Source organism: Cynoglossus semilaevis, chromosome 8 (genome assembly GCF_000523025.1).
Source record: "Cynoglossus semilaevis isolate Cse_v1.0 chromosome 8, Cse_v1.0, whole genome shotgun sequence".
Classification (NCBI taxonomy): domain Eukaryota; kingdom Metazoa; phylum Chordata; class Actinopteri; order Pleuronectiformes; family Cynoglossidae; genus Cynoglossus; species Cynoglossus semilaevis.
The window spans coordinates 28,262,747-28,275,223 of NC_024314.1; the positions used below are offsets into that span (position 1 = coordinate 28,262,747).

At 45.6% G+C, this 12,477-nt stretch overlaps 2 protein-coding genes and 1 long non-coding RNA gene across 5 annotated transcripts in view; 2 read left to right on the top strand and 1 right to left on the bottom strand.

The window, feature by feature from the left end:
• The window catches only part of tmem178bb (transmembrane protein 178Bb), a 56,394-nt gene that overhangs the window by 11,155 nt on the left and 32,762 nt on the right, over positions 1–12,477 (top strand). The gene's annotated exons all lie outside the window — the stretch shown is intronic.
• Positions 1–12,477, bottom strand: part of LOC103383018 (uncharacterized) — a 27,220-nt gene that overhangs the window by 10,747 nt on the left and 3,996 nt on the right. For all 3 annotated transcript variants that reach the window (XR_003050339.1, XR_003050340.1, XR_521978.3), the window contains 4 exons: positions 11,258–11,309; positions 11,025–11,112; positions 10,843–10,915; positions 6,492–6,621 (listed from right to left, as the gene is read on the bottom strand). This is a non-coding gene — a long non-coding RNA (uncharacterized LOC103383018). The remainder of the gene's footprint in view (positions 1–6,491; positions 6,622–10,842; positions 10,916–11,024; positions 11,113–11,257; positions 11,310–12,477) is intronic.
• On the top strand, positions 136–4,144 carry LOC103383017 (volume-regulated anion channel subunit LRRC8A-like). The gene is made up of 2 exons (XM_008316008.3): positions 136–3,269; positions 3,361–4,144. The coding sequence occupies exons 1-2, from the start codon at positions 1,293–1,295 to the stop codon at positions 3,619–3,621; spliced, it is 2,238 nt and encodes a 745-aa protein (XP_008314230.1). The 5' UTR covers positions 136–1,292; the 3' UTR covers positions 3,622–4,144.

A 12,477-nucleotide genomic window follows, 5' to 3' on the forward strand; every position in this document is an offset into this window, starting at 1 on the left:
TCTTTTTCCAGTCGAAGACTAGCTCGTAGGAAGTCACGACGTCGTCGATTTTGTTGCAAAATTGGAACGATCGAACCATAACGTCGTCCCATTCCTGTGACATCTCTCGCAGAGCCACATCCGGGATACAGTATATTTTATATATACAGTTTAAAAAACCCGCAAAGTTGTGAATCCGCAAAAGGTGAACCGCGAAATAGCGAGAGACTACTGTATATATATAACATATACATATATTGACATATATGTCTTGCATGTTTTGATTGCGATCGCCGCCCATTTTGTTTTAAAGGTGCCTTTGCCCGTTCCCCATCTTTTTCACTTAACACACTGGACTCAGTTCTGCAGTGTTTGTCGGTGCAGCTGCACGCGGCCTCACCATCAATCACACCATTGATTTTTTTTTTAAAGACATGGGATTGCTGTCTCCCACCAGAGTTTCACACAAAGTCCTCGTTCTCCGTGGGCAGTCGCAGAGAAGGGAGACAAAGTTCTCCAGTCTGGAGCTTGTGCCCAGAATAAGAACAAGGTTTTGACCACGATGACGTCCATTAAAACAACAACAATGTGGAAATACAGCGCCACATATGGAGACAAACGGTAAAGTCAAACAAATCAAACAAGGGCCTGACGGTTTGTTCATCACGTTCCTGATTTTACTGACTTCTTTGTTGGTTGTATATGTTGCCTAACGACCGCTCGGATTGGTTGAAAAGAAAAAAAAAATCAGTTTGAAGACGAATGAGAGCCATGGAATGACAATGTCAAATAAATAAACATAAATATTATATTATATTTATATTTATACAGAGAGCAAGAGCTAAGAATATCTGCAGTGGAACCGATGGCAGCTGTCAGGGAGCTCGTCAGTAGAATGTCCCTCTGAACAAGTTCTAGTCAAGTACCGTGCTATGCATGTTCCTACAGTTTTGGCACTTTTTTTTTTGCACTAAGCCGAAACCACACATTAAAAAACCCAACAAGATTCAGTTGCCTTTAAATTTTGGAAAAGACATCGAAGGCTGTGATAAAATGGTGAAAACCGATGTCAAAACTGAGGTACATGTGACTGAACCGTGACTTTTGGGTAGATTAACGGTCCATTATTTTTACACGTCCTTTTATGTATTACGTATATGAGCGGCATTTGCATTTGTAACTAATGTCGGTTTGAACGTCTTTGATATCAAAGTCGCTGTTCACAGTGGTCATGATGCCTTTGATCTGAATGACAAAAAAAAAAAATTCCATCGTCCCAATTTGTCGCTCGGTGCCGCGTCCTGTCGTAAACAATGCTTCCAACCATTAAGACACGTCTAGAGAAGCACATTCTGAAGCCATGGTGGGACACGTTTACCGACTACATCTCCATTTTCATGATGATCATTTCAGCCTTTGGAATTTTCCTGCAAAACACCCGGGAAAACATGACCTGCATGCCCTGCGGCTCCGTGGACAACAAGCAATGCGGGACACTTAGTGCGAAAGACGCAGCTTTCAGCACACAGAACGTGAGCATCATCCCTTGGGACGTTTACGCTAGTAACTTCTGTTACGAGCAGAGCGTACACTGGTTTGGCAAATACGCCCCCTACCTGTTGATCTTCCATACTCTGGTCTTCGTGACCTGCAGTCAGTTCTTGTTCACGATCCCATGCACGAGCTCCAACCTGGACAAGTTTGTGTCCATCCTTCTCGAGTGCAATGACTCGCCGTGGACCACGAAGGCGCTGTCCGAGACTGTGGTGGGGGAGAGCGACCTGGCCACGTACGAGAAGAAGAACACGTGGTCGGAGGAGGAGGCGCGCATGCATCTGCGACAGAGAACTAAGTCGAGAATTGAAACTAAGATTTTAGGGAGAAAAGACGGGGAGCAGGCCAAAGCTCTGTTTGAGAAGGTAAAAAAGTTCCGAATGAAAGTGGAGAAGGGCGACGTCATCTACCTCGTCTACATTTGTCAGACCATCGTCAAAATACTGAACGTTGTACTCTTGATCATTTACCTGGCCTACTATGTGAAGTTTATCGAGTTCAATGTCGTATGCCCGTTGAAAGTCGCAAGCTACAGCTCGCTGTCCTGCATCAACACTTCGGCGTACCCCTTCAAGTTTCTGATTCTGGCCTACGTCCTGCTGGGGGTGTTGTACGGCTTCAGCTGCCTCTACACCGTCAGTTGGATGTTCAATCGCCCTCTCAAAACGTACTCTTTCGAAGCGATCCGAGAAGAGAGCAGCTACAGAGACATACCCGACATGATGAACGACTTCGCCTTCATGCTGCACCTGACCGACCAGTACGACCCCCTGTACACCGAGCGCTTTGCCGTTTTTCTGTCAGAATCCAGCGAGAAAAGGCTGCGGCAGCTGAACCTGGACAACGAGTGGAAGCCCGAGAGGCTGAGTCAGCACATGATCACCAACAGGCAGGGGAAGCTGGAGCTGCAGCTGTTCAAGCTCACCGGGATGCCGAACATCGTGTTTGAGCTGAAGGAGCTGGAAGTGCTGAAGCTGGTACTTAGTCCCTTCCTCATAATACCTTCGCACATCTTGCAGCTCTCCAACCTCACAGAGATGTGGCTCTGCCACACGCCTGCTGAGATTGAGGATCAAGCCCTGGCTTTTCTGATTGAGAACCTGAAAACCCTCCATGTTACATTCAGTGACTACAAGGAGATCCCCAAGTGGATCGGTAGCCTGAAGAACCTCAACGAGTTGCACCTGACCGGAAACCTGGGCTTCATCGAGCTGGGGGACCTGAAAATGCTCAAAGTTCTTTACCTGAAAAACAACCTGTCCAAGTTACCACAGGCGGTGGCCGACTTGCAACTTCAGAAACTTTCCATCAGAAACAACGGTACTAAGCTGACCACCATTGACAGCATAAAGAAAATGACCAAACTGATGGAGCTGGAGCTCGTCGCCTGCAGCCTCGATCACATCCCGTCTGCCATCTTCAGTCTGAACAACCTGCGGGAGCTGGACCTCAAGTACAACAAACTGACCGCGTTTGACCAATTCCCTCTGCCGAGGCGGCTCGTGTGCCTAAAGCTGTGGCACAACAACATCACCTACATCCCCAATGAAATCGGACGACTGGCGAAGTTGCAGAGACTGTACGTGAGCAACAACAAAATCGAGAGGATCTCGGAAGAACTGTTTTCTTGTTTAAATCTGCAAATTTTAGACCTGAGTCATAACAAGTTGACTAGCATCTCCGCTAACGTGGGACGACTACAGAAACTTCAGCACTTCGCCGTCACGGCCAACATGGTGAGAAGTGAATTCACAGAATATCATTCTAACAATTTTATCGGCTCCTTCCCAAAACCTCGACCTTTAGCGTCTTGTTCTGTTTCTTCAGATCGAGATTTTGCCAGAAGAGCTTTTTAAATGTAAGAGGCTGCAAACGCTGAGAGCGGGGAACAACTGCCTGCAGACGCTGCCGCTGAGCGTCCAGGAACTCAGCATGTTGAGCGAGCTGCAGCTGAAGGGGAACTTGCTGGATCGTCTGCCGGTGGAGCTCAGCGAGTGCCGACTGTTGAGAAGGAGCGGCCTGGTGGTGGAGGACTTCCTCTTCAATATGCTGCCGCCAGAGGTCAAAGAGCAAATATCTGTCAGCTGACGAGCTGAAACAAAATCTCATTGGCTGTCGCTCCGTACGGCAGCGGCTCCATGAGGCGTTCGGCTGTTTCACTGAAAAGTCAGGTACGGCTTCTCAGCGACACGGTGACCAGGGTCAGTGCAAACCCGACAGACACGGTGAACTACTGTACACGAAAACATATTTTGTACAGTTTATATTTCTCTGAAAAAATAAAAGCACGCAAGGTTTCGAAACCTGTTGTGATAAAACCCGTGTTTAAATAGGTCGACTTGTTTTTTTTGGTCCCATCTGGTTCTCTTCACCTTAACAAAGAAGTTTTCTAGAATACTTTTGAAAAGGGTGGTGACAAACGTCTAGAGTCGACCCGTCATTTTTCAAAATAAAACACCTATTGCTCTGGTAAAAAATTGCTATAGAACAGGTCTCTGTGACCTGGTACCCATGGTCCACTACTAGTCTGGGACCCGGTGGTTGGGAACCTTTTGTGAAGTACTACATTTTACTTTATTTTTACTTTTCAGGGAGAACTGGAGCCAATTTAGACGCGTCATTTTCAGTTAAAAAGAGATGACTTAAACTGATTACCCATCATGCTCGGGATGGTTTAGTCTGTATTCATATCTTTGTTGGTTCTAAAAGACAGCGATTATAAAACGTAAAATAATCTGTCAGATTGTTTAATCTGCGGTTCAGTTCTGGACCAGAAAACCAGTGTTGGTTTTGAGGGGAGAAGACTTTCCCGTAATTCCCCCTCGTTTGCAGGCAGCCATCGTTTCAGCCTCGTCTTCCTGCGGCTGGTTTAATCAATGGTCTATCCAGGCAGTGCTGCTCCACGGGCTTCTAGAAAAAGACTACTTTAATCAGCCCCGGCTGTGAGGAAGCAGAGCAGATGAGGGAGGGGGTGTGTGTGTGGGGGGGGCGCTCTGTGGCCACAGCTGCCTCCATCAAGAAAAGGTCTTTTTACTGCTGAAGACTTACTGGACAATATAGTAATTATGTCCCATAAAAGATCCATTGTGGAGCTGGCGAGGCATCCAGGCTGTTAGTGAGAGGCTTCACTCGTCTCCACTTGCATTTCTGCAGCGAACGTCGCTCAGTGGGTTTGAGGCAGCGGCGGCCGTCGGTGGAGAAACACGCAGGCCGTCGTCGGCCTCTTTCTGCTGCGATCGGAACTCCTGATTGTTATTTGACGGGAGCTATGGAAGCGGGGGGGGGGGGGGGGTGGGAACGTTCTGGGGGGGGGGGGGGGGTGCGGAGGGTAGGGGGATGGGAGGGCAGCATCGCTCTGGATGTCAGGAGGTTGAACATCAGAGTTTCCAGCTCCAAACGATCAGGAATAAGATGCAGCTGTGACACCACGGACGTCAGATGGAGACGTTTGAAAGAACACGAGGCGTTAAACTCCAGTCAAAAAGTTCTAAGACAATGGTAAACCAATAATAATAACGATTTCTAGTTCACATATCAATCAATTGAAGCGGAACATATGACGTAAAACGGCCTTTGTCTGGATTTCTGTCTGGATATATTTGCATCTTGACAACAGGGCTGTTGGAACAGTTGCCAGGTCGATGGTTCGATGCCGGGTCTTGGGTCTGTAACTGTCTCTGTAAACCAACCTGAAGCTGCTCCCAAACACTACAGATCCCATACACGTGAAACCATCCACTGCATAAACAGGGGTCATAGGTCAAAGTGAGTTGACCCCTCAGTTCACTCCTCTGGTTCCAGTTTATTTGTATGTCATTTTTATTTTTCACTCCTCTGGTTCCAGTTTATTTGTCATTTTTATTTTTATTTATTTTCACATGAGATGTGCGTGCAAACGTAGGACGCTGAGAAAATCCATTTCTGTTTAGGTGCCTTTGGTTTAGCATGAAGTTTGAAGATACTGTTGACGGAACGGTCAGTGACTGAGGAAAGATCTGGAAGACGGCTGCAGAGAGACTGTTTGTCCGCTGACATTAGGCAGAGACACTTACACATGCGGCAGGACATGATTCACGCCGGCCTCGAGATGCATTTAATTACCAGGCTGACATGTTGCTGAGGCACAGCAGGCCACTGCGACGACTTTGACATTTGAATGACATCCGTTTCGCTCTGGAATAATTGGCTGAGGCCTGTCTGCTGACGGGCAGAGATACTGGAGGTGTGGAGCTGCAGAGTTCTGCTGTCGTTCAGCATCTCTGCAGCAGATGCACAAAAAAAAAATCTGTTCTGCAGCAAATAGTGAATACTGGTGCATTAGGTCACATTTGGCTGCTGTTCCCCCCCCCCTTGTTCCCCCCGCCCCCAATCGTTTCGCACTTTCATAATTCATTGTCCATTTACTTTAACTGTTTTTCCCCTTATTTCATCCAAGTTTTCCTTTTTCACCCCTCAATGTGCATCATGGGAGTTTTTAGTCTTTTAGGAGAATCTGGTTTTAGACATAAAAAACCGGTGAAATTAGGAACAACTAAAGTTGAAGTGACGACGCCGAGCTGCTCATGAATACATTGATGGTATTTGACGCTGAACATATTTACCTCCCAACTAAAAAAAAATTTTTCAGATGATGACGTGTGTTGGAATGTTGGAGAAGGTGAACCAGAGTTCACGCGCTGAGCACGAGCTGACAGGCTGGGAGTAGGCGCGCAGTCAGACGGATATATCCTCACGTTCAGGGTTTCATTTGAAAAGTCGTACGTTTGCCTCCTGACTTGGTTTTTCTGATGTATCGTCTGCCAAAGTGGTTTACTCCAGTAAATGAGCAGCAGAGACTTTTATTTCCACTGACGGTGGAACAATAACAACCACCGAGCGACGCTACAGTGACAGGAAGTGCAAATTCTCTGGGATTTTTTTTCTTTTTTCTTAGCAAAGTCAGTAAAACGTAAACTGACCTGTAGTTGTTTGTCTCTGCGATGGTCCGCTGACCTGTTCGGGTCGTGACCCCGTCCTCGTCCTCGTCCAATGACCGCTGATATCCAGTGCTGCGGCTGTTTCCCGTCAGGTCAACGATTCAGTTTGTGTCTGCAAACAAAGTATTGTTTCAGTTTGAAAATGATGAATTGAATGATTTCTAAAACCTTCAAACTCAAGAAGAAATGGCATGAATTTACGAAGCTAAAATAGACAAAATGCTAACACAAGCAACAGCCTATTCTACTTAATTGGTCTGATTTGTTTTCTGCAAATATAGTCTTCGTTCTTCAGTGACAGAAGGAAATATTCTTTCTTCAACTCCTGAGGGTAAATCAGCATTGTGTTCAACTAAACAGGCCCCTGTTTCACACTGAGTATGTCAATTGTGAGTAAACTGAAAATTGATGATGATGATGAAAAATGTACGATGAGAAACTCATTCAAGTGTGAGGAAATATTCAGGCCATTGAGTTTTGTTCAATGATATTTGGCTCCCGCTCGTCCCGGGCTGCTCCTTCAGTTACCTCCTCCTCCTCCTCCTCCTCCTCCTCTGTGAACCGGACTCCTCGTGCAGCCGCTCCATTGTCAGAATAGATTAAGAAAACCATATTGCGAGGTGGTTGGGAATTTCAGCCGCGCTGCACCTCCTGTAATCTTTTTATCGCTGCAGACGCCCGTGGCTCGCAGTGATTCAGTCAGGTGTGCAGGCTGAGATAAAGGAGCGGGAGATTGCAATTCGCCGTATTTCAAGATAGCGAGAGCGAAGCGTCAAGGTGAGCCCGGCTAAAAACGCACAGAGGAAAATCAAGGATACAGATAATAACGCTAAAATACCGCACTAATTTAAATGTGATTTCACGTGATTGGCTGCGTCAACTTCGAAGGCCTTCAAAGCAGTATTTGTTTGTGTGGTACAAATAAACATGTATTATTGTTGAAGTACGAAGGTAAGACGCGTCGACCTCGGTAAGAAAAAAAAAACATTGTAGAGTGGGGGCTTTAAAACATACACTCCTAATACGATTATAGTGAGTTATTTATATAAAGCCGAAGGAGAGCTTAAGGCAGTATCAGCTTACAGCGGCAGCCGGAACTGTTTCAGCAAAATCCACAGAGAACTGCGGCAGTTTTAGATCACAGTGACACGGAACTGTTTACTCCATGACTACTTTATTTGGTAAATCTGAAGGAACTACTTTAAACACTGAGGTTCCAGCATCACACGAGTGGACTGACTGACTGAGGCGGCCAAGGATGAAAAACTCCTTTGTGCTCAACATGAGGTAATGGCCCCAGTTGAGTCAAAGAGGTTTTAAAGCCGACTCTCCACCAAGAACTACAGTATCAACAGTACCATGTTGACAGGCATCAATACATATACACAGACACCTGATCCTGTATCAATATCTCCTCAGTCATTGATCAGTTATTGATTTTTTTCTCACCAACTCCCAGTCCAATATTCCTGGTGTTGGTTCATGTTCTTGTTCTTTTCTTTCTTCTCTAGTGATTCCAAATGTAGATCCCTCTGTTCCAGAGTTAGGAACTGATGTTCAGATGGAACAGAGTCTGAGACTAGGATCACACTGGGACTACAGCTACACTGGGGGGGTAAAAGACCTCAATATATTGTTGTACCTATAATATCAATAATATCACAATATATCACAATATATCACAATATATCACTATATATTACAATATATCACAACAAATCGCAATATATCACAATATATCACAATATATTACAATATATCGCAATATATCACAATATATCGCAATATATCACAATATATCACTATATATTACAATATATCACAACAAATCGCAATATATCACAATATATCACTATATATTACAATATATCACAACAAATCGCAATATATCACAATATATCACTATATATTACAATATATCACAACAAATCGCAATATATCACAATATATCGCAATATATCATACCGCTGCTCGTATCGTAATACTGATCGCAAGACTTTTTAAACTCTGTGTGTGTGTAAAGAAGGCAATATATCGTATTGTTACTTCTGTATCGCGATACGTATCGTATCACCAGATTCTTGCCCGACACACAGCCCTACTGTCCTCATCACACACACACGGACACAGGGACTTGAGCAGAAACTGCAGGAATTATCGTCTCCTTCGGGGGAGGAGGAAACTCCATTACTCCATCAGCTGTGATGGAAAATCAACACGAGGTCATGTGACCCGCCGGAGGTCGTGACTCCGAGGCTTCTTTAAAACATATTTATTTAATGAGATTTTACTGGAAGAACAGGTCGTTGACAGGACTGCGGGCCGAGCGTGCGAGTCGCCGCGGGTTTAAACTCGTGCCAAGTGGTGTCAGAGTCTCCGTGTCCGGGTCGGCCGGAGGGTCCTGTTACAAACGTCAAACTGCCCCCCCCTGGGGGGGGAGGGGGGGGGCTTCCTCATCGCACTCCTGCTGCTGTGACATCAGTGTGAAACAGAAGGCGCCGTAGTGTGACTGTGTGAACACATGGACTGAGACTGTAGTTTGACTGTGACCATCCTCCAATCACAGGCCGGAGTCTGTTACCACCTGACTTTAACTGGAGAAACATTTGACTCCATAAAAAACTCACACACAGATCGTCTCCCCCTCATGGTGACTCCTCCAACCTCACCCTTCACACCCATGACTGTGGGTCAGTCAACACCTGGGGAAGACTGAGGGGGGCGCTGTTGAATGACATGGTCCACATAATGACCGTGTTTTCTTAGTTTTTAAAATATAGGACCAGGAATTTGTCGGCACTAAGAAGTGAACTGAAGAACCCTCTCGGACCAGAGAGTTTTTTGGAACTGAAGAACCCTCTCGGACCAGAGACTGAGAGGGTTTTTTTTTTTTGGATCGTCTCGCGTCATGTTTTCCAGGAGTTTACGATTAATGTCTATTGACCTGGTCACGAAGGACTGACAGAACCGTCTGTCACCTGTGAAGGTCTACGGCTGGTTCCACAGAACCTGGCAGAGAACTACTGTTCGACTACTGATGAGTTAGCACCGGTGAACTCAAACCATCCTGAGGTTAATAACAAAACACACTCTGCTTTTTAGAAATTAAAAAAAAAACACAAACATTTTTCTTTGATCATTTCAAATCCCAGACGCGAGTGCAGATGGAGGAACAGCCACTGGGTCGGTGGTGGTGGTGGTGGTGATAATGACATGCACCGAGACCCGAGTGTAGCCAGAACCTCTAAACGCAGCAGACGACGGAGGTCTGTGTGTGTGTGTGTGTGTGTGTGTGACCACATTATTAACAAAGCTAATGTTGGACTCATCTAAATATAAAGACCAGTCTTAAATATATATATAAATATTTATGAGATTCAAAAATTAATTTACTTTACTGGGGGGGGGCAGTTAAATTAAAAAAACTATTTTACCTCTACACATCTTCACATGAACCTTAATATTCTAATCTGACCATATTTATATTTCTCCGAGGTCCAACACGTGGTCCAGTTCTGGGTCTGGTCTACTTCTTATAAAACTGAAACACGATTATGTTAAACTGGAATATATTTGATCACTTATTTTAAAATAGATCAAACGAGCAGCCTCAGCGAGTGCTGCCCTCTAGAGGACTCAGGACACAGACTTTGAAGGCGGTGCTTGTAGCCACGTGCGGAGCTGCTGGAACTAATTGGCTCCTGGTTCGTCTAACTAGTGTGACTAATTAACTCTTCTCCACCCGTCTGTCACACTTCCTGCACAGACCAACTTCACAGTCCTGCTGTGGTCTATGCTCCCCCCCCCACAACCCCTGGTGGTGAAGGGGGGGTGGGTGTTTTATTGAACATTATTAGTGTTTATTTTTTCATTGTATATTGACCATCTCACAACGAGCTAATTTGGATTATATTATTTTTAACCAGTAATTAATTTCTTATGTAGAAAATGACTTATTGCCAAACATCCATCCAATCATCCATCCATCCAAACATCCACCAATCCATCCATCCAATCATCTATCCATCTAAACATCCATCCAATCATCCATCCATCCAAACATCCATCCATCCAATCATCCAATCATCTAACCAATCATCCATCCATCTAACCATCCAAACATCCATCCAATCATCCATCCAAAGTAAACCCTCTTGCTGTAAGGCCATCCATCCATCTAACCATTCCAATCATCCATCCATCTAACCATCCAAACATCCATCCAATCATCCATCCAAAGTAAACCCTCTTGCTGTAAGGCAAGAGCACCGCCCACCACTGCCACCCACTGGTTGGTTATGTGTGTCTTTTGACTGTGAAAATAATCACTGACCTCTGAGTTCACAAAGCGAGGCGTTCGATGACGTCACTGGTCCTCACACTGCCGCACCAGCTGACACTTTTACCTGTCGTCAATATATATATATATAAAACACAGTTTACTTCCAACTCTGAGTATTTAATATCAGTACCACAGTACAGAGTACTCAAGAGGAGAAGTTTAACTTTATTGACCTTGTTGCCCCCGTCGGGCTTTTAGCAGTGGACGAGGACGGAGATAAAATATCTGGGTCACACCGACAGGGAACAGACCTGGATAAAACTGGACAACAATGTATTTATGAATATATGTTTAATTAAAGTTAAGACCAAAACAAAAAGCTGCTCCTCTGACACTGGACCACAGGACAGGAAATGACATCATTAATAATCAGACAGAGAACCAAAAATAACAGGCAATAACTGACCTGGGAGCCACTGGGGGCAGTAACACGCTAACGCAGGTACACAGCCAATCACCTGTGAGACAGAGAGAGAGAGAGAGAGAGAGAGACCATGTCAATCAGCACAGACCTGATAATTCAGAAAAAGCAGCAGAGATTCTCTGATAAGACTCGGCCTGAAGGAACAAATGAACAAAGCGGTGTCGTCTGCGTACACACAGAGCAGCGTCCTGGGCGGTTGGTGTTTAATGATGAATGTGTTTCAGTGAGAGCAGCGGGACCCGACTGTGGAGTCTCACAGGGACCAAATAAAGTGATGCTCAAATTAAAATATCAGCCACAGCGCTGGCAGCCAGACGACGGCCTCTGCAGACGCTCCTCCACAGCCGCTCGGTCGGTCGTCAGAAGCTGAGGAGCCAATCAATTCAAAGGTTTTGGGAGAGACCGCAGTCCCCGGGGCTGGAGATAATTTACAAAGGGCTTCGGCAAATCTGTCACAGTCGCTGTAAATCTGCGAGGACCAAAAGTCAAAACGCATCCAAACAACGTGGCGTCGCAGCTGCTGCTCCCAGAGTGACGTTGTGCAAACTTTAAAGCTGATCCTGGCAAGATTTCACTGTTTGATTCCTTCCAGGTTTCCGTGGCCGTAGAGCAGAGAAAGCGATGTGTCCCAGCTGAGTGTCAGGAGCTGCAGTCGCTCCATTAATCCAAATTAAATTCTGCCCAGGGACTGACACCGGAACCAAATCTCCACCCGACTGAAGAAATAAGAAAGAACAGCGTTCAGAGTCAGGCGACCGTCTGCTCATTAGGGGCAGAATAGAAACTGCTGTAACTGCCCCCCCCCCACACACCCACACCCACCTCCACCCTCACGCAAGTCATTCTGTTTCTCTGTGTCCATCGCCACCAAACATCAAAGTCCAGAAGAATTCCTTGAAAACAATAAACATTTACGTACGACGGGTAAGAGCTGGATCATGGAGGGAATTGAACCCACGTCATTTTTGAAGTTCCTTTAGTGTCAACAGAAGTTCATTCAGTTTTTTTCTGAACTATTTCCTTTGGTTTTACGACGTCTGTCTTACAACTTTTTGACTCAATACTTGAACACAAACTCCAGGTCGACATGTCAGAGTCTCCACCTCCTCCGTGAGGAGAAACAGGAGGTTGAGTTCAGTCACTGTCAGGGCCACGGGGCTGTTGGTGGTGGGGGAGGCGGGGGGGGACCCGGGGGGGGGGGG

Excerpts from the sequence above, each read along its gene's own strand:
- LOC103383017 (XM_008316008.3), top strand. The coding sequence starts at position 1,293 with ATGCTTCCAACCATTAAGACACGTCTAGAGAAGCACATTCTGAAGCCA. Across the intron at positions 3,270-3,360 it reads TCGCCGTCACGGCCAACATG|ATCGAGATTTTGCCAGAAGA; the intron begins GTGAGAAGTGAA and ends CTGTTTCTTCAG.